Source organism: Nomascus leucogenys, chromosome 9, assembly GCF_006542625.1.
Source record: "Nomascus leucogenys isolate Asia chromosome 9, Asia_NLE_v1, whole genome shotgun sequence".
In the NCBI taxonomy this organism is placed as follows: domain Eukaryota; kingdom Metazoa; phylum Chordata; class Mammalia; order Primates; family Hylobatidae; genus Nomascus; species Nomascus leucogenys.
This window is the reverse complement of record NC_044389.1, coordinates 71,141,610-71,169,139: the sequence shown is the minus strand read 5'-3', so window position 1 is coordinate 71,169,139 and position 27,530 is coordinate 71,141,610. Positions and strand designations below refer to the sequence as shown.

Genomic DNA, 27,530 nt, shown 5'->3' with positions numbered 1-27,530 from the left:
CCTAGTTTCTTTTTTTTTTTTTTTTTTTTTGAGACGGAGTCTCGCTCTGTCGCCCAGGCTGGAGTGCAGTGGCGCAATCTCGGCTCACTGCAAGCTCCGCCTCCCGGGGTCACGCCATTCTCCTGCCTCAGCCTCTCCGAGTAGCTGGGACTACAGGCGCCCGCCACCACGCCCGGCTAATTTTTTGTATTTTTAGTAGAGACAGGGTTTCATCGTGGTCTCGATCTCCTGCCCTAGTTTCTTAATCGGTTTTAATTTTCTTTAGAGTGCTCATCCTTATCTGACATTATATTACGTAATAATTCATTTGTGGCCAGGTGCGGTGGCTCACCCTTGTAATCCCAGACTTTGGGAGGCTGAGGTGTGAGGACTGCCTGAGCTCAGGAATTCGAGACCAGCCTGGGCAGCATGGCAAGACTCCATCTCTATTAAAAATAATAATGATTCATTTGTGTATTGTCTTTCTGTCCCACTGGAATTTAAGCTCCAAATTTTGTCTGTCTTTTTGACTACTGTATCTCCAGCACCTAGAATAGAGTCTGGTACAGAATAGGGGCTCAAAAATATGTGCTAAATGAGTAAATAGTAAAAAGAGCTACAAAGGAAATATTGAACCCTGAATTCTTTCTCCTTTTCTTTTATCTTAAAAGCTTCTTTTTTTCTAAAAGATTAGGAGCTAAAACAATCACCTGAGAAGCTAAAATACTTTTTTTTTTTTTTTTTTGAGACAGAGTCTCACTCTGTTGCCCAGGCTAGAGTGCAGTTGCGCAATCCCAGCTCACTGCAACCTCCACTTCCTGGGTTCAAGCAATCCTCAGCCTCCTGAGTAGCTGGGACTACAGGCATGTGCCACCACACCTGGCTAATTTTTTAGTAGAGATGGGGTTTTGCCATGTTGGCCAGGCTGGTCTTGAACTCCTGGCCTCAAGTGATCCACCCACCTCAGCCTGCCAAATTGCTGGGATTACAGGCGTGAACCATATTTAAAAATACATTTTTAAAGAATAGTGATACAACATTTTATGTACAGTATATTCAAAACAGATATTCTAGCTGTCAAAACTTACTTGTTGGTTTGGTCCACAGGTATGGAGATCCCATCTGGAATTAAGTCAACATCATTTTGGTCCCAGTGTATCTGTAACCAAAATGTATTCAGGTACCAAATATCAAAGTAAGTTTGAATAATCAACCACCCATAATATCATTATTGCCAATACATTTTCCCCTATATAACTGAAAATAACTTGGAGCTAAATAATTTTTTATGTAGTTCAGCCTTTTAAATACATGTGAAAGCAAAAAAGCCTACCCTAGTACATGTTGTACATTGCTTTCATGCCTAAATTATCATTTAGTTGTTACATTATTTACACTAGTTGAATAATCACCATAGCTGCACTTTATTTGAGAGTATATAGACATGAGAAGAAGATAAGGGGAAAGTCTTGCTGTAAAGAAATAAAATGTCTTTTAAAAAAGGGATCCCAGGAGCCAGGCACAATGGCTCATCCCTGTAATCCTAGGACTTTGGGAGGCTGAGACAGGTGGATCACTTGAGGCCAGGAGTTAGAGACCAGCCTGGCCTACATAGCAAAAACCCATCTCTACAAAGAATACAAAAATTAGCCAGGCATGGTGTCGCATGCCCATAGTCCCAGCTACTCAGGAGGCTGAGGCAGGAGAATCACTTGAACCCAGGAGGCAGAGGCTGCAGTGAGCTGAGATCACGCCATTGTACTCCAGCCTGGGTGACAGAGTGAGATCCTGCCTCAATAAAAAAAAAAAGGGGGATCCCAAATTTAAGATACTATAATAAAAATTATTTTTTAGAAGCAGATTAAAGCTAAACTATAATTTGGCTTTTATTAGTACTCACAGAAAAGTGTATGCAGAGTGCATCTCCAATGTCATCAGCATCATCATTTAGAACTTCTTGCAAACTCCTAATGAAGATTTTGGTTTTAAAAATTATATTTATTGATCTTATAAAGTTTCACAAGTAATTTTCAATGGAAAAAATTGTGAACAATATAGAAATGTATAAAATATAATATAAGGGCCACGGTGAAACCCCGTCTCTACTAAAAATACAAAAAAATTAGCCGGGCATGGTGGCGGGCGCCTGTAGTCCCAGCTACTCGGAGAGGCTGAGGCAGGAGAATGGCGTGAACCCGGGAGGCGGAGCTTGCAGTGAACCGAGATCGCGCCACTGCACTCCAGCCTGGGCGACAGAGCGAGACTCTGTCTCAAAAAAAAAAAAAAAAAAAAAAAAAAAAAAAAAAATATATATATATATATATATATATATATATATATATATATATATATAATATAAATTTCCTATCCTCCATCTTCTCATTCCCTTTCCCTAGAGTTTACCTCTGTTTACAGTTTATTTGTTGGACCATTGTTACCACGTAGACACTGCTACATCTTCATGGAAATTACAAAAATGAGCTGTTTCCTCTAAACAGTGACTCTGAACCAGGGATGACTTTGTCCCCTAGGGGTCATTCAAAAAAGTCTGGAGACATCTTTGGTTGTCACACTTGGAGGGAAGGTTGCTACTGGCATCCAGTGAGTGTGACCCCAAATGCTGCTAAACATCCCACAATGCCCAGGACAGTCTCCCACAACAAAGAATTAAATAGGCCAAAAGGTCAGTATTGCCAAGGCTGAGAACCCCTGCTCTAGCACACATCTAGCCAATATATTCTTACATTAACAGTACACGAGAAGAGAGTCCTTTCCCCCAATTTTTTGCCAACACTGTAAGAAGAACTTTTTGACAAGTGTCAATCTGTAAGTAGAAAAATGACATCTCATTTTTATTTATTCCCTCAATTACTAGTTAGAGTGAGCATATTTTCAGTTTTTTTATTAGACTTACACACACACACACACACACAGGCGCACACACACACACACCCTTGTATAGTCATAAATATTTATATGTGTGATGATGCACATATATATTGTGCTCTCTGAAGCAACTGTTTCCACCTGGATAAAGTCAAGAGACCAGGCCAGAACTCTTGTTTTTTCTACTTGTTAATAATTAGAGGAACATTCAGCTTTCCTCCATTTTGAAGGTTTACTCAATTATAAATCATGCTAAAATTCAAATTCCTCTCAAGAGCATATATTATTGAAATTGAAGACCGTATCTGTCTCTCTGCATGTAAGATTATTTATGCCTAAACAACTGAGACTTACTAGATATAGTCCTGAAAAAATGGTTATATTTACTTACTTCCCCACCCGAGGACTGAGTTCTTTTAAATCTTCCAATGATGGCTTTTGGTCCAGAAGTTTTTTATACAGAGCCAGTGGGAAAGGAAGGTTAGCAACATTTAAATTGAATAAGGAGAGTCCACACAGCATTCCAAAGAGGAAATATCTTTTCTTCTCCAGTTTAGGCTAGAAAAGAAGAAAAAAATCCCTAAGGTATTATAAATAATTAGTAATACAAAGGGATAATTAGATCAGTAAAAAAAATGTGGTTCCCTTTTCTAAAAGTCAAAAATTAAAAACAAAATGGGCTTCAGGAAAATAAAAATGTGAAGTTCTACAGATTATAATACAATTTAAATTTCTTCCATAATTTTGAATACAAATTGATAGTTCAGGACATTAAATAAATGAATTCGTTATATCTCAAATGTTAAAAAATATGCTCAGACAGCTTTATATAATCAGGTGTTCACAATTTAATTTTATAGTCTTTCCCTTCAGATTCATGTAGAATAATGACACTGAGAAAGGAAGGGTGCACTTTATACATTTATTGGTCACCAGGCATATTAGATGAGCCTCGCATGAGTGGCAGCCCCTTTGACAATGCAGCCCCACAACTTGGGTGTGCTTAGAGGGATGAGCATATGGGTCAGGGAGGGTGACTGACGCTGGGGACCAAGAAGGTAGGTAGAAGAAAGAAGGGGAAGAAGGAAAGAGGCCTGGTGAAGTTGGCAAGTCTTGTCTGCACTTTGTAGTCCTGGGTGAGAGAAAACACTGGCTCCATCTATCCAGGCCAGGACTGCAGCACAGTAGATCAACAGCCTGAAAATTTTAGGATTCAATTCCAATGTCAACCTTACTGTTAGTGGGTGCATGACTTTGGGCCACTCACATAATATTCTATGGTACAGTCTAGTTGCCATATTTATTTATTTGAGTAATTGTGAAAATAAATTCTAAAACTGCATTTAAATTTTGAAAGTAAGTTCTAAGTACAATACAAGTAATCGACAAAGGGGTCCCCTGAAACCTAATCAGTCTTGTTTCCCATAATTTGTAATAAGTCCCTTGGTTATAGTTGATTTCATCTCTTCACTGAGCCATACACAAATCAGGGTGTTTTTTTTTTTTTTTTTGGTCCCTGTTTTTTATCCAGCAGTATAGCATAATGCTTAAGAGTAAGAGCTCTGGGATCAGAGAATCCTGAACTCATATCCTGGCTTGATCACTTACTAGTTTTCTGTCATTGGCTGATTTATTTAATCTCTCTAAGCCTCAGTTTCTTCATCTGTACCTCATAAGGTTGGTGTGAGGTTTATTTTCCTCCTCTCCATCCCCATCTTGTGTCTCTTAGTTCATTTCCTCCCATTCCTTCACCTTCAACCTCAGGCCTTAGCGTCTCCATTATACTTTCAAATGCAATCACTTCAGTCCCCTCTTGATTTCTTTCTCTCCTAACCAAGAATCCCTTAAGTTTGTATAGTGCCCTAAAGCCTTCATGGTACTTTCACATACCTTACTTTGTTTTGTTTGCACAACAGCCCTGCAAAGCAGGCAGAGCAGGAATTATGATGTCCGTTTTCTAGGTGAGGAAACAGAAATCTCAGAGAGGCTAAATGACACACCCACCATCACTGAAGATTAGAACTCTAGGCTTCTGATCCCACATCAGTGCTTCCTTCCCCATCCTGTCATGCTTCTCAAAAACTATTATATATTAAGTCAGCAATCTATAATTTAGAGCCAATTGGTAAAGTTTCTGGTGTGTTGATCCTATTGCTACAACTACATCTATAGAGTTTCAGGAGGAAAGGGATTATGTCATGTAATAATTTGAGTATCCCACAATATTTAATACAATGTAGGAACCTCAAGAAACATTAAATAAATGCTTGCTGATTGACCAATAAAAAATCGTACCATTGGCACACCTTAGCCATTGCTATATTTTAGAGGGTCCATTTGTTCTCAAAAAGATACAAAACACCTTTCAGTATTTTTTCATATGTATTCATCTTTCTCCTCCTCCTGCCTGTCCTTTCTGCCATTTGGAAGAACAATTTGGAAGTTTATGGGAAAGGGGACTAATAAATATGCCTTAGTTCATTTTCTGTTGCTTATAACAGAATATCTGAAACTGGGTAATTTATAAAGAAAAGGAATGTATTTCTTAGAGTTCTGGAGGCTGGGAAGTCCAAGACTGAGTGGTTGTATCTGGTGAGGGCCTTCTTGCTGATGAGAACTCTGCAGAGTCCTGAGCCTGCACAGGGCATCACATGGTGAGGGGGCTGAGTGTGCTAGCTCAGGTTTCTCTTCCCCTTCTTACAAAGCCACCAGTTCCACTCCCATGATAACCCATTAATCCATTAACTCATTAATCCATGAGTGGATTAATCTATTCATGAGGGCAGAACTCTCATGACCCAAGTACCTCTAAAGGACACCTTTTCAAGACTACCACATTGGGGATTAAGTTTTAACATGAATTTCAGGGGGTGGGGGCATTCAAACCATAACACAATAGAAGCTCAACATGTGATTCTTTTTAGAACTGTAATCTGAAAATCCAAAATCTGAAATGCTCTAAAATCGGAAACTTTTTGAGTGCCAACATGATGCCACAAGTGGGAAATTCCACTCATAAGTATTTAATACAAACTTTGTTTCATGCACAAAATTATTTAAAATATTGTATGAAATTACAATTTCATACACAGATTAAATGATCTGTGTTACTAATACAGAAATGAAGACAAATTTTTTTGTTACTTTTTTTTTTTTGAGATGGAGTCTCGCTCTGTCGCCCAGGCTGGAGGGCAGTGGTGCGATCTTGGCTCACTGCAACCTCTGCCTCCCAGGTTCAAGCAATTCTCCTGCCTCAGCCTCCTGAGTAGCTGGCACTACAGGCTCGTGCCACCACACCCAGCTAATTTTTTGTATTTTTAGTAGAGATAGGGTTTCACTGTGCTAGCCAGGATGGTCTCGATTTCCTGACCTGGTGATCCGCCTGCCTCAATTTTTTTGTTACTTTAAGAAAGAAAATGTTTATACTTTAAGGATCTTTACAAAAATATAATAATTACAGACATGAATCACCTTTTTTATTTTTCTTTTTTCCTTTTTAAGCACCTTTTATTTTTGAAACAGAGTATCACTCTGTCGCCCAGGCTGGAGTGCTATGGCATAATCTCAGCTCACTGCAACCTCTGCCTCTTAGGTTCAAGCGATTCTCCTGCCTCAGCCTCCCAAGTAGCTGGGATTACAGGCATGCACCACCACACCTGGCTAATTTTTGTATTTTTAGTAGAGATGGTGTTTTGCCAGGTTGGCCAGGCTGGTCTCGAATTCCTGACCTCAAGTAATCCCCCCACCTCGGCCTCCCAAAGTGCTGGTATTACAGGCGTAAGCCACCGCACCTGGTCATGAATCACCTGTTTTTGTTTTTCTTTTTTTTTTTGAGCTGGAGTCTCAAAAAAGGGATACTGAGATTCTGCTCAGTATCCCTTATGCGAAAGGCTTGGGACCAGCAGTGTTTCAGATCTCAGAGTTTTTCAGATTTGGAACATTTGCATAAACACAGTGAGATATCTTGGGGATAAGACCCAAGTCTAAACACAAAATTCATTTATATTAATAGTTCGTATACACCTTATACACATAGCCTGAAGGTAATTTCAAATAATATTTTAAATAATTTTGTGCAATGAAACAAAGTTCGTATTAAATACTTATGAGTGGAATTTCCCACTTGTGGCATCATGTTGGCACTCAAAAAGTTTCCGATTTTAGAGCATTTCAGATTTTGGATTTTCAGATTACAGGATGCTCAGCATGTACTACAATTTGTTTACCTGCTCTCCTACTGATGGATATGTAGGTTGTTTCCTAAATTTTGAGAAGCAGTTATCTAAAGTGTTTTAAATTAGGACAGAAATGACTGATAGAATCCTAGAGATAATTTTTCATTCTTAAAAGCTGATTCAGCTGGGCATGGTGGCTCACACCTGTAATCCCAACACCCTGGGAGGCCAAGGCAGGTGGATCACTTGAGATCAGGAGTTTGAGACCAGCCTGGCCAACATGGCAAAATGCTGTCTCTACTAAAAATACAAAAATTAGCCTGGTGTGACATATGCCTGTAGTCTCAGCTACTCAAGCAATCCTCCCACCTCAGCGTCTCAAAATCCTGGAATTACAGGTGTGAACCACCAGGCTGAGCCAAGCTGGACATCTTAAATATATGCAGTTTATTATATCTCAAGTATAATTTGTTAAAACCATTAAAAATGTAACGTGCAAGTGAATCACCTAAGGATCTTATAAAATACATGCTCTGATTCAGTAGGTGTAGAGTAGGGCCTCAGATTCTGCTTTTCTAATAGCTCCCCAAGTGATGCTATAGCTGCTGCTCTGTGAACATACGAGTACTACTCAAAATATGAGTAGCAAAGCTCTATATGACCTAATTTTACACCACTATCTATGGTGTTAATGTTGCAATATATGGGGTGCCTTTTCTGTTCTGGGGAAAAAAAAAACCATAAGAAATCAAAGACTTACCTTGGCAGGAAACCACATGCAGGAACCCATTTCAGGATACATGAACATTCCATATTCTGGCTTGGTCATCTCTTCAAACATACAGTGGAAGAACTCTGAACTAACCCCTCCAGACTCAGGACAAATTTCATTAATAAATTCAACCTAAGGAAAGAGAACATAGTCCCAGATCCTGACTTAAAATACAATGTTTTGAACTTTATGGAAGTTTTAAACCTCTAACGACCATTCCTGCAGTCTCTAGAATCACATAGCCCTTACCTCCTTGCAATCTGTCTTCCCTCAGTTTGCTGCCGAGCAGTGGAGGCCATCAATCTATTTATTCTCGGATTGTTGTGTGCATCCTTTACACTGCCACATGGCCCAAGTGAAGGGGGACTCTGGCAAGACTTAGCATTTACCAGTTACATTGACCAGTATCTCAAACCAAATTTTGATGTTCTTCAAACCCGTGGGCCCCTAAATTCCCTGATTATTCTATCTTCTTGTCCATCTCATCATTCAGACTTCACAAACTTGGCAGGCTCCAGTCAACAAGTATTTGGTTTCTCCTGTCTCTATTCTTTTTTTTTTTTTTTTTAATAAAAAAAATTTTTTTTTATTATAATTTAGGTTTTAGGGTACATGTGCACAATGTGCAGGTTTGTTACATATGTATCCATGTGCCATGTTGATTTCCTGTACCCATTAACTTGTCATTTAGCATTACGTATATCTCCTAATGCTGTCCCTCCCCCCTCCCCCCACCCCACAAGAGTCCCCGGAGTGTGATGTTCCCCTTCCTGTGTCCATGAGTTCTCATTGTTCAATTCCCACCTATGAGTGAGAACATGCGGTGTTTGGTTTTTTGTCCTTGCGATAGTTTACTGAGAATGATGTTTTCCAGTTTCATCCATGTCCCTACAAAGGACACGAACTCATCATTTTTTATGGCTGCATAGTATTCCATGGTGTATATGTGCCACATTTTCTTAATCCAGTCTATCGTTGTTGGACATTTGGGTTGGTTCCAACTCTTTGCTATTGTGAATAGTGCTGCAATAAACATTCTCCTGTCTCTATTCTTATTTGGGCTTCTGCAAAACAGCCCTCCCAGTCTGCCTGGGCATGAGACCTTTGCAGGAACCAGCAGAACAGATTGCCCATAGCTCTCAAATGAGAAATCGGCATTAACCAGTCCCTTTATTTATTTATTTATTTATTTATTTGAGATGGAGTCTCACTCTGCTGCCCAGGCTGGAGTGCAATGGCATGATCTCAGCTTACTGCAACCTCCGCCTCCTGGGTTCAAGCCATTCTCCTGCCTCAGCCTCCCGAGTAGCTGAGATTACAGGCACCCACCACCGCACCCAGCTAGTTTTTGTATTTTCAGTAGAGACGGGGTTTTGCCATGTTGGGCAGTCTGGTTTCGAACTCCTGACCTCAGGTGGTAATCCGCCCACCTCGGCCCCCACAAAGTGCTGGGATTACAGGCGTGAGCCACCGCACCTGGCCCCAGTCCCTCTTTTTAAAAGCTTTCTCTACCTTTGGACTTTATGGCTATGTACTATCTTGGTTTTCCCCCAGGTCTCTAACTACTTCTTTTCTACATCCTTTTTTGGGTAATTTACTTTTATCTTTTAATGATAAGCACCACTAATTTTTGTTTCTTAGATTTTTATTCTCTCTCTACACTCTTTGCCTGGGAAATCTTATCTACTGCTGCTTTGATCAATAGACCATCATGTTTAAGGGCCTGCCCCACTTTCCCTTCTGAATATCTCAATAACAAATTAAGCCTACTTCTGATTTTCCTATTTCTGCTCATTTATACCAGCAAGTCTGTCCATGCCACAGTCAAGACTCACTCATGATGGGCCCTGACAACCTTGCCCTTGTTCAGAGTCTGTATTTTTATTTGATCTGGCTTGAAGTTTGCTTTTTTTTACCCCTTGGTCATCTCCCATAAGGGGAATATTTTTCTACTGATTTCTTTACAGTTAAGATTTAAAGAAAAATAGGTATGAAGGGAGACATACAACTAGAAAGCCTGGTTTATAAAGTAGTTTTTGTTTTCCACTGGAGTCACATGCTGGGAAAATCCCTTTTTTGTCTGAATCCCACTTCCCAGGTTCTGATTTCTTCTCTAACAGCCCAACTCTTCCTCTCATGGCTGACATCAAGAAAATCCACTCCTTTCTGGACAGACTCCAGCTCTTACCTACAGAGTTAGTCATTATTCTGTAGCCTCAAGAGGGCAAATAACCTGAGGTACCACACAATAAAAACCCTATAAGCACCCACAAAGGATAAAAGGAAGGATGGCTAGAATTGAAACTCATATAGTGGAAGGTCTTAAGTGATGAAGCTAGAGCCAACATGTAGGAAAAGTATCCCTTCCTCTAGCAGTTTGATTGCATTATAGCCCCAATTCTTCACCCCTCTGTGATCCATGTCTTTTGCATATGACTTTACAGTTCCTCCCACTGAAGAGGCTGTGTATATTTCCCTAGCCTTTGACTTAGGTTCAGCTTTATGACTGCTTTGACTAAAGCAATGTTTGGTCTTGCTATCTTGCACCTCTAGCACTACTGTGGGAAGAACATGCTTGCTCGCCCCAGGAGGAGAATGAAAGACATAGGAAGCAGAGCTAAATTGCTCCAGCCAGGCCTCGGTCAGCCAGTCCCTAGCCAACTCCCAGACATGTACACAAACTCAGATAAAATTTGCAAAGCCACCCAGATGAGTTCAGCCTAGATCAGCAGGTCCTCCACTGAACTGCAGATCTGTAAAATAAATTATTGTCATTTTGAGCCTTTAAGTTTTGGGATGTTTCATTATGCAGCATTTTTGTAGTCATCAGTAACTAATAGTTAACTCATAGCCCAGTGTGCAATTAAGCATCCCATTGCTATTCTCTGAAGGTTAAGAGGGGAATTCTGGAAACCAAAAGATTGATAACCATAGCTGCAAATGTAGGCTTTTTTTAAGAGAGCATTTATTACATCATATGAATGCATCCCTCCCACAGAAGTAAAAATGTTCAATGAGACTTTTTACCACACCACTAATACTTTGCAGAAGTCAGTGGCTTCAGCTTGACTTAATTGACGCAGAGCATCTTTAACCAGGTGACTTCGTTTGACTCTAAGTATAAATCTGGGTGATGGAGGAAATTCATCCTTTTTTTGCAGAACTGTTTCATGCATAAGCATGTATGCTTTCTCTTCTGACATCTGGAAAAATAAATTTTTTAGTTGGCTTCTCCTTTTGACCTCATAGGAATCCCAGGGATTGTTCAATACTTCCAATAAACATGTTGTGTAGTATATACTTAATCCTGCCATTGCTATAAACACTCACATTGTAATTATTTAAGAAAACAGACAACATATCTGCCTTATGGAAGGTAAAGTGATTGTAGGACCAAAGAAACTATGGTTACCTAGGAATTGTGTACAGGAGATTAGTCAGCATGGATGAACAGCTAAGTTATTAAAAGCTATCTCAGATTATTTATTATAGTAAACATCATCCTTAAAGGCCATACTGGTATTCAACATGCTGAGACATTCATCCACCATCAGTCTTAAGACACAGAGCATTAGCATTGTAATCCTCAAGAATATAAAGACAGTATAAGAGCTCAGGGATAATGTGAGCTGTAGGAAAAAGACAGAAGACAGACTTCCTCAGAGAAGACCCACTCTTCTCTTTCCAGTAACTATGATCCATCCATGGGAACTCTCTAAGAATATGCCACAGGTGGCCTCATTTTATATCTAACATTACTCCTGGTCACCCTAAATAGTACTTCTTTTTAGCTTTTCTGATCACCCTAAGCACTTCTCTTTAGCTTTTCTGAATTCTCAACATTGTCTCACTAATCTCCAATCTTGTTTCTGTTGAACTTCTTTAGATTAGAAATCTAGTGTTGGACTTGCTATCCTTGCTTTGACCTTCAACACTCCTCAAGGGCTTCGGTTACATCACAAGGACAATAAACGAGGATTTAGAACTCAAACCAATGTAGCCCTCATAGGGCCTGTCCTGAAATCGTGACAGCAAGACCAGTGGATAATAGCTATCCTACCCCAGGTTCCTAGGCTGGGTGTGTTTGCCCACATTCACTCTCTACAAGCACTTCAGATAAGTGTGCATATGGCCCTGGGGTTAGGAAATCCCTGCCCTGGGTATCTGCCACCATTATATACTAAGAAATTTGTCTGTTATTACTAGATTCTTCTGGTTTTTCTTTAAGATTTTTTTTTTTTAAGCACCAGATTTGTAGGGAAAAGGAACAAGTTCCATCTCTGTTCCTTTCTGGTGGTGGGTCATCACCTCCTGTGGCCCTGCAGAAGTCTGCAGGTCTGGGACATCCAGCAATACTGACTACTGAGCAACATGTTCCATGGGTCTGAGTTCCATGGGTCTGTGGCCAGCAATGTCCTCCACTGACTACAGCAGGGAGAGGTGTCTGTACCTTCTTTTACATAACCAAGAGCTGGATGGGAAACCTGCCTCTTAGCTTAATTTCCGGCTTCTCTACTCCGGTTCTCTATATATTGGTTTTACCTTTTCACATTTACACATTTGAATTGGTGATCCAGTTTGGAGCTTGCAGTTTTAACTATATCCATTATCTCTCCTTTGGAGAGCAGGATTGTAAACTCAGCTTTCCAGCTTCATTCGTAACAACTAAGAGTTTTCTTCTCCTCAGACTTTTCCTAGTCTTTCATAATGTGCAATCTGCCCGAGTCCATTGTCCACTCAACCCTCGACTACTCACTAGCAGAATAGACAAATGACCCAGAAAGAAACATGGCTATAGGAGAAAATACCATAGAGGGAAGGTCTCGTTTAAGGGAAACTGATGGGAAAGTTAGGTTTGGAAAGGAAAGACAGTCTATTTTCTCCCTTTACCAGGGATGTTAGGAAAATAAAAACAGATGGCTCAGAAATAAAAGAAGAGATGACCTGGTCAAATATATTTGTAAACATGCTGGTAGTAGACACTAATAATAGTAACTAGGCCGGGCATGGTGGCTCACGCCTGTAATCCCAGCACTTTGGGAGGCTGAGGCGGGCAGATCACCTGAGGTCAGGAGTTCGAGACCAGCCTGACCAACATGGTGAAACCCTGTCTCTACTAAAAATACAAAAATTAGCTGGGTGTGGTGGGTGTCTGTAATCCCAGCTACTTGGGAGACTAAGGCAGGAGAATCAGTTGAACCTGGGAGATGAAGGTTACAGTGAGCAGAGATCACACCATTGCACTCCAGCCTGGGCAACAGAGCTAGACTCCATCTCAAGATGATGATGATAATAATAATAATAATAATAATAATAATAATAAGCTGGGTGTGGTGGCTCACGCCTGTAATCCCAGCACTTTGGGAGGCCAAGGCAGGCAGATCACTTGAGGTTGGGAGTTCGAGATCAGCCTGACCAACATGGAGAAGCCCTGTCTCTACTAAAAATACAAAATTAGCCAGACGTGGTGGCGCATGCCTGTAATCCCACCTACTTGGGAGGCTGAGGGCAGGAGAATCGCTTGAACCCAGGAGGCAGAGGTTGTGGTGAGCCGAGATTGCACCACTGTACTCCAGCCTGGGCAACAAGAGCGAAACTCTGTCTCAAAGTAATAATAATAATGATAGTAACTAGAGGGACAGCCCTTACCTGTGGAATGCTACTAGCAGGATATACCTTGTCTGTCTAGGTTGCTTATTATAAATAAACCTGGAATTTATGGATTTATGGGGCATGGCACATTGGAAAATGTCATGTAAGCCATGTAATTAGCGGGAATAAAGGGAATGAATAACTGAAATGGCTTCTCTTGTGCATGTTCTATCTCAGACTTCTTATGTTTCACCCAGATGCATTCTTTGAATTAGTAATAAAAGTCAATAATGGGTATAAGTTCTGATTCCTATGAGTCTTTAAAATATAAATATCATAGATAAATAGATACAAACTTTTCATGAGGAATGACCTAGAAAACAAGCCTCAGCATAAAAAAAAAGATTGGAAAATTTGTTTTAGCATAATAAGGGGATGACATATATACTTAACTGAGAACTAAGGCTGATGGTGATAAAAGAAACAAAATAGTATGTAAATCTTATGTAGGACTAATACAACTACCAGAAAAGAAGCAGAAGGGTGAAAGTAAGTGGAAAACAAAATAAACTCATTGATTGACTCATAGACATTATTTAAGAATAAAAGAATATCAGTTGGAGCTTATAAATCAAGCTCCAAGAAGCTTAAGGAGATATTTTTAATCCAAAGATTAGCACTTAAGAACACAGCAATTGAAATTGGATAGAGGAGGAGACGGAAGAGAGAAGGAAAGAACAGTTAACTGGATAGTGTCAGTGTTGTTCACGGCAGGAAAACAATAGATACATATTATATAAAGAAAGTGAGGACTAGAACATTAAATAACAATGAGAAATATAAATTAAAATCAAACAAATACCATGATTAACTCATCAAAATGGAAAAGATCACAAAACTTGATAATACTCTGCATTGCTGAGAACAACATGTGGAAGAGGCATTTACAAACTCTATAGAGGGTAATTTGGCAACATTTGATAATTAAAGGGATAGGAATTAATTATTCTACCTTCCTATGTGAATGGTCTTTAACCATTTTAGAGGAACCAAGTGCCCTGACTGATAAGAAAAAGCTCTTTTTTACCTAATTCCAGGAAATTGGAACTTTGGAAGGAATAAGATTAGAAGTATTGCCATACCACAAACCTTAATGAAAATAATGGATGAAATTATTAAATAAAAGGTTAATGAGAAACAATGAAAGAATCATGTGGTTGCCACTTGAACCACTCATGAATCTCACAGTGAACACGAGTAAGACAACCAGAAATAATGCATTGAAGTATGGGCAGGTGAAAAGACATTGGAACTGAAATTTGCTGTAAAATACTTCAGCAAAAACAGTAACAACAACAAAAGAAAAAAAGTGATAGATAAAAGTGTGGCAAAATGTTGACAATTGCTGAATCTTGGTGATGGGATTCATTATACCACTATCTCTATTTTATATATGTTTGAAATTTTTCATACTAAAAAATAGGACATACATACCTGCATCTTTATACATGAATCAGCTTGCAATAATTTAATTTTGGATAGCAAATTAAAGATAAATGGAAAATCACTGAAAATAACAGGACTGGGGGTTCCTGCAGGTATCTAAAAAATAAACAGAGATAATAGTTTTGATAATTAAAAACAATTAAAAAAAACTTACTTACTTTACCTTATCGCTTTTTAGAATCTGGTTTTTGTGGTTCTTCGTTTTTTTTTGAGGCAGAGTCTTGCTCTGTTGCCCAGGCTGGAGTGCAGGGGCATAAACTTGGCTCACTGAAACCTCCTTCTCTGGGCTCAAGTGACTGTCGCACCTCAGCCTCTTGAGTAGCTGGGAGTACAGATACGTGCTACCACGTATTTGTATTTTTTTGATAGAGACAGCGTTTCACCATGTTGCCCACGCTGGTCTCAAACTCCGGGGCTCAAGCAATCTGCTCACCTTGGCCTCCCAAAGTGCTGGGATTACAGGTGTGAGCCACTGCACCTGGCCTCAGAAATCTGTTTGTAAGAATCCGAATTACTTAGAAACAAAATTTTAAAAACTGCATTTGTTTTATGATTAAAATATATTTAAGTTTTCAATGATCATCAAATTTAGCAAATTTATCATTGCAATCAAAAAAATTTCAAATCCAGATTTATCAAAGGAGTACCTTTACAGATACTACAGTAATGTGTCCTCCTTTAAAATATGAACATTTTCAGAAGTAAAAATGTTATTCTTACCAGGTGGTTATCCCGAAAGAGCTGTCTTCTTCTATCTATATAAAAGTTTAATAAGTCAGAGAGTTCATTTATGTTGAAAGTATTTTCTGGTAGTCGACAGTTAGCTTTGTTTACCTTAAAGAGAATATGACCTGTGAATTTCATTTTCTATCAATAAGTGATTTAATCTATGATGTATAGATATATATATGGCTGTTATACAGATAATAATAAGAAAGCTCTCTAAACTGAAAACATTTGTCAGTGATGAAGTAGAGTTCTATAAAGTTTCCATTTTCTGAGCTATAATTTCCTTAATTTTCATGAAGAAATGTCAAAGATAAGACGTTGACAGTGTGGATTAGTAAACTAATTTTTAGGGCATAGATTTACTGGAAATAGTTTCTAGATTTTGAGAATAAAAGCACCATAAAAATCCAAGGTACTTTTAACAAATTCAGCACTTTGTTCCTTAATTAATAAATACTAACTTGGCACACACTATTTTTGTCAAGCACGGGACAAATCTTTAGATTAAAATGTCCTGTCTTACACAAATGAATGTGGATCTATTCCCATAAAACTGTATTTGCAAAAACAGGAGACTGCCCTTGGGTGTAGATTGACAATCTGTGGTCTAGTAGGTAAAAACAACAAGTTACCAGGCATTTAGGATACAGTTTCTGATTGGGGAAAGACTTAAGAGGTTCAAGAAGGCTTCCTAGAGGGAGCATCAATGATCTAAATGATCTAAATGCCTCCATCACAAAAATTAATACAAATGATAGAAGGTGGGAAATAAGAAATTTAAGAACATAAATTAAGGAAATAAAAAACAAATATACAGGAGCAAGATCAACAAATGAAAAGACTGCTTCTTTAAAAAAGAAAAAACAATCTCCTGGTAAGACTTTAAAAAAAAAAACAAAAACCAGTATCAAGAATGAAAAATGGGGCAAAACTACAGATTATGATGAGATTAAAAAGATAATAATAGATGGTGCTGGGAAAACTGGCTAGCCATGTGTAGAAAGCTGAAACTGGATCCTTTCCTTACACCTTATACAAAAATTAATTCAAGATGGATTAAAGACTTAAATGTTAGACCTAAAACCATTAAAACCCTAGAAGAAAACCTAGGCAATACCATTCAGGGCATAGGCGTGGGCAAGGACTTCATGTCTCAAACACCAAAAGCAATGGCAACAAAAGCCAAAATTGACAAATGGGATCTAATTAAACTAAAGAGCTTCTGCACAGCAAAAGAAACTACCATTAGAGTGAACAGTCAACCTACAGAATGGGAGAAAATTTTTGCAACCTTCTCATCTGGCAAAGGGCTAATATCCAGAATCTACAATGAACTCAAACAAATGTACAAGGAAAAAACAAACAACCCCATCAAAAAGTGGGCGAAGGACATGAACAGACACTTCTCAAAAGAAGACATTTATGCAGCCAAAAAACACATGAAAAAATGCTCATCATCACTGGCCATCAGAGAAATGCAAATCAAAACCACAGTGAGATACCATCTCACACCAGTTAGAATGGCCATCATTAAAAAGTCAGGAAACAACAGGTGCTGGAGAGGATGTGGAGAAATAGGAACAATTTTACACTGTTGGTGGGACTGTAAACTAGTTCAACCATTGTGGAAGTCAGTGTGGCGATTCCTCAGGGATCTAGAACTAGAAATACCTTTTGACCCAGCCATCCCATTACTGGGTATATACCCAAAGGACTATAAATCATGCTGCTATAAAGACACATGCACACGTATGTTTGTTGCAGCACTATTCACAATAGCAAAGACTTGGAACCAACCCAAATGTCCAACAACGATAGAGTGGATTAAGAAAATGTGGCACATATACACCATGGAATACTATGCAGCCATAAAAAATGATGAGTTCATGTCCTTTGTAGGGACATGGATGAAACTGGAAAACATCATTCTCAGTAAACTATCGCAAGGACAAAAAACCAAACACCGCCTGTTCTCACTCATAGGTGGGAATTGAACAATGAGAACTCATGGACACAGGAAGGGGAACATCACACTCTGGGGACTGTTGTGGGGTGGGGGGAGGGGGGAGGGACAGCATTAGGAGATATACCTAATGCTAAATGACGAGTTAATGGGTGCAGCAAAACAACATGGCACATGGATACATATGTAACAAACCTGCACATTGTGCACATGTACCCTAAAACCTAAAGTATAATAAAAAAAAATTTTCATTATGATAAACAAACAAAAAAAGATAAAAATAGGACATTTGAAAACTTAGATGAAGAGACAAATCCTGGGGAAATACCCAGCAATACAAGAAAAAAATAGAAAATCTCAATAATCCTGTGGCTGTTAAATAAATTAAACCCATAATTTGAAAAACTTTCGACAAAGAAATTTCCAGACCCAAAAGGTTTATAGATTAGTTCTACCTATCATTTAAGGAAAATGCTAGTATTACTCAATCTTTTACATAAAATAGAAAAAGAATATTCCCCAAATAATTTCATGAGATTAGCATTACCTGGTCCAGAAACCTCACAGGGGCATTATGAGAAAGTAAAATAACAAACCAGTCTCGCTCATGAATATAGATGCAAATATGATAAGCAAAATATCAGCAAATGGAATCTTTTAAATCTATAACACATTATGAGCAGGCTGTGTTACTTCAAGTAGATAAGGTTAAAACAGCTGAAAACCCATCTGTATATTTTGCCATTGTAAGCAGAAAAAGCATTTAATAAAATTCAACATCCATTCATGATCTAAAAAAACAAAGCCCTCAGCAAACTAGAAATAGAATGAAGTTGCCTTAACCTTTTAAAAACGTATCTACAAAAATCCCACAGCAAAACATAAAAGTGGATGTTAAGGTTTTCCCTTTGAGATCAGAATAAGGTTATAAAACATTATACTGGATGTCCTAGCCAATGAAATAAGTAAAGAAAAATAAATAGGAACAAAACTGTTATTATTTCAAGTTATATGATTCTATACAGAGAAAATCCAAAGGAGTCAAGAGATTAGTTTTAGTAGGTAAATTTAACAAGATTGTTAAAAAACAAGCTTAATGTATAAAAATTACTGCATTTCTATACATCAATGACAGTTAAAAATTTAAGAGGAAAAAGTAGATGAATTTATCATCAAAATAAAAAACATTTGTGCATAAACACACCATGGTGAAAGTGAAAAAACAACACATGGGAAAATATTAGCAAATCTTATATCTGATAAGGGACTTATAGCTGTATGTAAAGCACTCTTATGACTCAATAATAAAAAGACTAATAAACTAATTTAAAAATGGACAAAAGACCTAAATAAACATTTCTCAAAATAAGATACAGAAATGGGCAATAAGCATATGAAAAGCTCAACATCATTAGCCATCAAGGAAATACAAGTCAAAATCACAAGGAGGTATCATTTCCCACTCACTAGGATGACTGTAATCCAAATGACAGATAATAACAAGTGTTGGCAAGAATGTGGAAAAGTTGTCGGGTGCGGTGGCTTATGCCTGTAATCCTAGCACTTTGAAAGACTGAGGTGGGTGGAATAATTGAGGTCAGGAGTTCGGGACCAGTCTGGCCAACATGGTAAAACCCGGTCTCTACAAAAATACAAAAATTAGCCAGGCATGGGGTGTACACCTGTAATGCCAGCTACTTGGGAGGCTAAGGCAGGAGAATCGCTTGAACCTGGGAGGTGGAGGTGGTAGTGAGCCGAGATCGTGCCACTGCATTCCAGCCTGGGCAACAGAGCAAGAATCCATCTCAAAAAACAAAACAAAACAAAAAAAAGAATGTAGAAAAACTAGAACTGTCATACATTGCTGGTGGTAATACAAAATAGTGTAGCTGCTTTGGAAAACAGTCTGCTGGTTCCTCACAAGATTCAACTAGAGTTGCCATATGACCCAGCAATCCCACTCTTGGGTATATACAGGAAATGAAAACGTCTACACAAAAATTTGTACAGACATTTAAATAGCGGCATTATTCATAATAGCCAAAGAGTGGAAATAACCCAAATATCCATCAATTGAGGAAGGGATATATAAAATGTGGTAGTTCATACAATGCATTATATTATTCATCAATAAAAAAGAATGAAGTACTCATACATACTCCAACATAGATGAACCTTGAAAACATTATGCTAAATGAAAAAAGCTAGTTACAAAAGACTACATAATGTGTGATTCCATTTACATAAAATGTCCAGAATAGGCAAATCTGTAGAGACAGAAAGTAGATTAGTGATTGCCTAGGGCTGGAGTGAGAGTAAGGGGATGGGAGTTGAGGGGGAATGGGGAATGGGGAGTGACTGCTAATGGGTATAGGGCTTCTTTTTGGGTGATAAAAATATTGTAAAGTTGATTGTGGTAAAGGTTATACAACTCCATGAATATACTAAAAAGTATTACATTGCACATTTTATTTATTTATTTTTATTTTTAAAAAAATAGAGACAAGGTCTCACTATGTTGCCCAGGCTGGTCTCGAACTCCTGAGCTCAAGCAATCTTTCCACCCCAGCTTCCCAAAGTGCTGGGATTACAGGCATGACATTGTATATTTTAAATGAGAGAACTATATCTCAATAAAGCTGTTTTAAAAAGATACATAACCACATAAAATATCAAGTACTCACGATTTATCTAATGAAAGACTGCAAGACTCCTACATAGAACACTATAACATATTATTGTAAGAAACTGCAGAATTAAACAGGGAGCTATGTCATGATCAGACTTAGAAGACTCAGTAAAGTTGTCATTCTCTCTCCAATTGTTCTATAGATTCATTTCACTACCAGGTCAAAGACACAATCAAAAGCCCAACAAATGGAATTTGTGGAATTGGAACAAAAAGGTAATTCTAAAGTTAATATTTAAGTTTAACAATAATACTGAAGGAGAAGATAAAAGTTGAAACTTACTCTATCACATATCAATATTTATTATAAAGATACAGTAACTTGTATGGTGTTGTACGGGTACAAGGATAGATTAACAGCCAAATGAATACTTGATTTTCAACACAAGGAGTACTACAAAGCACCAGGGAAAGAGATGTATTTTATTAAGAAGTAAATTTAACCTAGAAAGAAAACGAAAGTTAGCGTAAGAAACAGTGCCCTGCTCTGACACCCTATATAAAGAGAGAATGAAACCCAAAAAGAAAAAAGCCGAGAGAGAGAGAGAGAGAGGAGAGGGAGAGGAGAAGAGAGAGGATTGATGACAATGTTTGAGGGAGAGGGAGAGGGAGAGGGAAAGGGAGAGGATTGATGACAATGTTTGGGTCCTAGGATGTACGTCTGAAGTTAGCATGACCTAATATTATGCTTTCTCCATCACAACATTAGTAAAACAAATATAGTCTTCCAATTGTCCACAATACTAGAGACCATTCCAGAACCGAGACCAAATATTATGTTTATTAATTGCAGCTTAAGACAGTAAATTAGAGTGTAATGGTCTTAATTACTAATTCATTATTAATTAAATAGCTTCTCTTCCTAGGCACAAGAACATCAAATCATAAATCCTTCAAGTATCAGCAATGACATCACTTAAGAGTTTCTCAGAATCTTAGGCACCACCCCAGGCCTACTGGATCAGAATCTGAATTTTTTAACAAGATCTCAGGTAACTTGCATGCATATTAAAGTTTGAGAAGTGCTGCCCTAGGTGCCTTAGACATTAGTGCTCATTACTCTGGTCTACATCTCTGGAATTTAAGAGCTCTTCTGTGAATCACTGATCACTGTGAATTCAGACACTCATCTGTAACAAGGTTGTGTCAATCTTTAGATCTAGTCAAGAGTCCAATCTGATTTCTCTTTATTGGGACTACTACCCAAAGCAGAATGAGGATGATGTAACCAGGCCCAGTGACTTCTGGATACCACTGACTCTAGGTAACTCTACTAAAACAGACTTTGCATTCTTGGTGACCCTAATGTTGACACAGCCATAGAGAACGTGCACACCAAATCCTAATGGCCTCATTTGATACTTCTACAGTGGGATTTAGCAAATATTCTGATATAGACAGACTGAGTTGATACAACAGTATCCGCTGGGCCCTTTCTTTGTTCTGGCCATAGTCCTCGGTGAACTTTTCTTCCTTTCTATTTAATTTTTACTAAGTTACAAATAAAACATATATGTTTCATTTATAATCACATATCTGGGCTGGGCACAGTGGCTCATGCCTATAATCCCAGTGCTTTGGGAGGCGAGGCAGGCGGATCACTTGAGGTCAGGAGTTCGAGACCAGCCTGGCCAACATGGTGAAACCCCATCTCTATTAAACATACGAAAATTAGCCGGGTGTGGTGGCAGGTGCCTGTAATCCCAGCTATTCGGGAGGCTGAGGCAGGTGAATCACTTGAACCCAGGAGGCAGAGGTTGCAGTGAGCCAAGATCACACCACTGCACTCCAGCCTGGGCAACAGGGCTAGACTCTGTCTCAAACAAACAAACAAACAAATCATACATGTGTAGTGTGATGGGTCCCTCACCAAGTTACTTAAGGGTTTTTATCCAGTGCCTTAACCCTGAAGGCCAGGCAATGAGCCAAGGCCATGGTGCCCAGCTGAGGAACAGGTGTCCCTGAGAACCCAAACATCCTGGAGAGTATCTGAGAACCTACCAAGAAAAACATTCTCATGGCTCAAACACTGTAGCTCTTTGAGCCAGAAAATTCACTTACAAGCAGTTTAGAGATGGGAGGCAGCACAGATCGCTAGAGCTGTCCTGTTGCCGTCCAGGAGTCCAGGAGTGCCCTGTATGTAAGTCCTAATAGATACATCTACTCATCAAGCTGGGCTTGTCCTAGTCATTTTTTGGTCTTTTCGCTTGCTCCTAGTTTGAGGGAGGGTTTTTCTATGTGATTCTGGTTTTTTTTTTTTTCTTACAACATACATTGACTAAGTGCATAAGTCTTAAATGTGCAGCTTGGTGAGCTTTTTACACACATACTCACTTGGGTAAGTACTGTCCAGGTGAAGACATGGAACATTTCTAGCAGGCCCCAGGATGTTCCCCTGTGCTCCTTCCAAGCCAATTGCCCTTCCCAAGAGGTAACACCATTCTGCTTTCTGTCATTATAGATTAGCTCTGCTTGTTTTTAAAATTCTTATAAAAGAAGACATGGAGTGTAATTTTTGGTGTGTTTTTTGCTCATCACTGTGTTGATAAGATTCATCCATGTTGTTGTATGTTGTTACATGTAGCAGTATCTTTGGTGTACTTTACTTTTTTTTTTTTTTTTTTTTTTAAGAAATGTGGTTTTGCTCTGTCACCCAGGCTGGGGTACAGTGGCACAATCATAGCTCACTGCAGCCTCAAATTCCTGGCTCAAGCCATCCTCCCACCTCAGCTTCCAGAGTAGCTAGAATTACAAGCACAGTGTACTTTTTCTTAATGAAAGAAGTCCATTACAAAACATCTTAAGTCCTCCTAAAGTTTCTCAACTTTTAAATCCCTAATTATTTTATGCCAAACATTTCCCTTTTCTATATTCCTTTAAAAAAATTTGACTCCTCATGATTTTTATTTGACTTCTTAGAAGTCCAATTGGTTGAGACTTAAGGGATTTTGATTAAATAAAATAGTACATACATTCCTTTAGAATAACCCTTACCTTATGCAGTTCTTTCATCATTCCTAAAAGAGCTTTAACATTACAGTGATCCTGTTCGGTTTCAGTCCAATGAAGCAGCTGAGAGATGATGGCTGCTTTAAGCATCTGGATCAGCGGGTTCAGAGAAGATTCTTGCAAAAATGCCCAGCACTTCTCTGGGGGTGTAAAATTAGCCATGATAAATATGTTTTTCCTACCACCCCCCAAATCTGTTTCTAGTGGGTTCTTTAATGTAAGAAATAGATAATATTTTACATTTCTGATGGCATAATTTATTAATATCTTTTTTAAGTATATCCTGCACAACAGTTACTGCTCACAGATGTGGAAATTTTTTTCCCTTATTAAGTATCATTAGAATTTTAAAAAGCTCAAATTCAGGATTTGAAGAAATTGGTTAATGGCTCACATTTATGCTTAATTGATTGACTTCATGATTTTCAAACTGACAATTGTATAGGGTATCTGTAAAGTCTGAAAACACACATAGGTGAATACACAAACATGTACAATGGCATCAAGGGCATTTTTAATCTGTAAAAAATGAAAAAATATTATATATGTTTTTGGATTTTATGAACATCTGGTACATGGCCATGTACTTTTTAAAATAGCCAATAATTATATTTTAATATTATTGGATTGCAACATGGATTTGGAATGTGGAACCTTTAAATTCTCAGAACAACTCTCAGAAAACAAATCAATTTGATGTTAAAATACATTATCAAGCAAGTGTAATTAAAACAGTATTACCCAGATATATGAAAAGCAAACACATAGAGATTCCATAAGTAGGCTCAAATACACACGAAACCTTAATACATAATAAATGCGGCATTGCATATTAGTGGGAATGAAAAAGATTCAATAAATATGTGGGGAAAACTGGAAACTGATCTAGAAAAAATAGTGTTTAATCAAGATAAACTTCATATGGATCAAATATTTAAATATAAAAATAAAATAATAAAAATTACAGTAGGAGGATGGGAATTATTTTAGTTATAAATTATTTTTGAAGTATGACCCCAAATCCAGAAACCATAGAATAAAATATTAATATAGTAGGCTACATTAAAATTTTTTAGGCCGGGTGTGGTGGCTCAAGCCTGTAATCCCAGCACTTTGGGAGGCCGAGGCGGGTGGATCACGAGGTCAGGAGATTGAGACCATCCTGGCTAACATGGTGAAACCCCGTCTCTACTAAAAAATACAAAAAATTAGCTGGGCGTGGTGGCGGGCGCCTGTAGTCCCAGCTACTCGGAGAGGCTGAGGCAGGAGAATGGCGTGAACCCAGGAGGCGGAGCTTGCAGTGAGCCGAGATTGTGCCACTGCACTCCAGCCTGGGCGACAGAGCGAGACTCCATCTCAAAAAAAAAAAAAAAAAAAAATTTTTTTAAATAATTCTGCATAGCAAAAATACCACAAAGTAAAAAAATTTTTTTAATAGCCTAAATACTTGCAATTCATATTATTGATAAAGGATTAATTGCCTTCATAATTAAAAAGCTCCTAAAACAGAAAAATACTAACAACCAATGGGAAAAGAGCAAAGAAGGAAGAACAATAGCAAAACCGCTCTCACAGAGTTAATGGGAATTATAAGCTAGGCTTTATGCAGAATTATGGTTATTGACGAGGTCAATTGACTAGGGTGTGCTGGTGCACTTCAACCCACTTCCTTGGGCTGATAACTAACCCAGAGTCACACGGCACACTGAGCACCTGCTCCCCCATTGTTCCTACAGATAAAATCTCTGACACTGGACCTTTGTACCCAATAATTATTTAAGGCATTTTTCAGATCCTGAATTCCAGCAGAATGGCTGACACCAACTGGTCTGAAGACCCTCACCAAGGAACCGACTCAGCACAGGAATGCAGTTTCTTCATCTCCCCATCCCTGACTTCACCCCTCACTTGTCAACTAATCAGTGATCACCACACTTTAGGCCATCACCTGTGTCCAGACCCCTTAAAAATCCCATCCACAAACCTCTTGAAGAGGCGTATTTGAGGTTTCCTCTCATCTTCTCATTTGGTTGCCCTACAGTTATTAAAGTCTTTCTCTGCTGCAACTCCTACTGTTTCAGCGTATTGGTCTGTTACTGTGCAACAGGAAATCAGACCTGGTGGTCCTATAATAAGAGTTCACAGAATATGATATACAAAGTGATCTGTGATATACAAAAACCAGCACAATCTCACTCTTAATAAGAAAAATTCAACTTAAAATTAAAAGGTTTTTTTCCTCCGAATGGCAAAGATCAAAGTTTGATAACATGGTTGGAAAGTATGCAGACCAATATTCTCATATTCATTGATGAAGTGTAAATTGATACATCTTTTGTCAGTATGGACAGGTTTCCCAACTCTAGGGGTGAAATTTTTACAGACTACAGTGTGAATGACAACCACTTCAAATTGGGTGACATGATGACCCTGACTCTGTGGAGGGTCATTTGGCAAAATATCTCAAAATAAAAATGTACATACAATTTGACTCAGTGATTTTGCTTTCTGGAATGTTTCCTGCATGTGTGAATTTATATATGTACAATGAAATGCTTCACAATAGAACATTCTTCAGCCATTAAATAGAATGAGGCAGTTCTATGGATTCTCTATTGGAATGATCTCCGTGATATCCTGTTTAGTGGGAGAAAGCAAGTTGTGGACGAGGAACTTTAATAGTTTGCTACCATTAAAAACAGAAATAATACATTTGTATGTTTCTATATATAGAATATCTTTCAAACATTACACAAGAAACTAGAACCTGTAGCCACTTCTGGGAGGGGAACTGGGTGGCTTACATTTCATTGTACATATCCTCTGTACCTTTTCTTTGAGATAGGGTCTTGCTCTGTCACCCAGGCTGGAGTGCAGTGGTATGCTGATAGCTTACTGCAGCTGTCAGAGGCATTTGAACCAGAGCAACTCCATCTTGAATAGGAGCTGGGTAAAATAAGGCTGAGACCTACTGGGCTACAATCCCAGACAGTTAGGCATTCTAGATGATAGAATGAGATCGGAGGTCAGCACAAGATACGGGTCATAAAGACCTTGATGATAAAACAGCTTGCAGTAAAGAAGCCGGCTAGAATCCACCAAAACCAAGATGGCAATGAGAGTGACCTCTGGTCGTCCTCACTGCTATACTTTCACCAGCACCGTGACAGTTTACAAATGCCATGGCAATGCCAGGAAGTTACCCTATATGATCTAAAAAGGGGAGGTATGAATAATCCACCCCTTGCTCAGCACATAATCAAGAAATAACCATAAAAATGGGCAACCGGCAGCCCCGAGGGACTGCTCTGCCCTGCCTATGGGGTAGCCATTTTTTATTCTTCTACTTTCTTAATAAACTTACTTTCACTTTATAGACGCTCCCTGAATTATTTCTTGTGTGAGATCTAAGAACCCTTGTTTAGGGTCTGGATTGGGACCCCTTTCCAGTAATACAGCCTTAAACTCCTGGGCTCAAGTGATCCTCCTGCCTTAGCTTCCAAGTAGCTGGGACCACAGGTGTGTGCCACCATGCATGGCTGATTTAAAAAAAAAAAAATTGGTAGAGACGGGGTCTCACTATGTTGCCCAGGCTGCCCTCGACCCCCTGGGCTCAAAAGATTCTCTCACCTTGGCCTCCCAAAATGCTAGGATTAAGGTGTAAGCCACAATGCCTGGCCCTCTGTACCTCTTAAGTGAAGGAGCCCAGGGAAATTTGCCCCAAAATATGGCACCCTGGTATGCTGATTATTTTAAGTTAAAGGCCCTTGAAAGTCAGCAGATGCTGGAAAAGGCTTTTCTCTGACACTCCCTTATCTACCTTAAGACTGGACCCACTACAGAGAAGAGAACTGCCTTTCATGCCATCTCTGAAATTACATTATCTGTCACAGAGAAGACGACTGAGGAATGTAACCACACCTAGATGTACTTTTTCAAAAGATAATGCCTGCCTCTCAGGCTCATTCCAATTCCAAGGAGAATCATTTACAAGTTAATTTCTGTTTCCTGGGTCCACTCATGCTCCCTAATAGTCATTTACTACTTCTTAAAAGAATTGTCTACATTCCCTACCTCCCCTCTCCTCTATGTAGAAGGGTATATGAACATCTGTACCCCATTGGGTTATTGGGTAATTGCTGAACTTTCAATATATGCTAAAAGCTATAAAAGGACATAATACAGTACTGAATAAAGTAAATTATAATAAAGTAAATAATAATAATACAA

At 38.6% G+C, this 27,530-nt stretch overlaps 1 protein-coding gene across 1 annotated transcript in view; it reads right to left on the bottom strand.

Annotated features, from left to right (window-relative positions):
* HERC6 (HECT and RLD domain containing E3 ubiquitin protein ligase family member 6) overlaps positions 1-27,530 on the bottom strand; it is a 66,551-nt gene that overhangs the window by 4,749 nt on the left and 34,272 nt on the right. Inside the window, exons 13-20 of the mRNA XM_003265890.4 lie at positions 23,286-23,440; positions 15,631-15,744; positions 14,899-15,006; positions 10,845-11,015; positions 7,801-7,944; positions 3,257-3,423; positions 1,880-1,946; positions 1,068-1,138 (exon numbers count right to left, since the gene is read on the bottom strand). Coding sequence (XP_003265938.1) covers positions 1,068-1,138; positions 1,880-1,946; positions 3,257-3,423; positions 7,801-7,944; positions 10,845-11,015; positions 14,899-15,006; positions 15,631-15,744; positions 23,286-23,440 — 997 coding nt within the window. The remainder of the gene's footprint in view (positions 1-1,067; positions 1,139-1,879; positions 1,947-3,256; positions 3,424-7,800; positions 7,945-10,844; positions 11,016-14,898; positions 15,007-15,630; positions 15,745-23,285; positions 23,441-27,530) is intronic.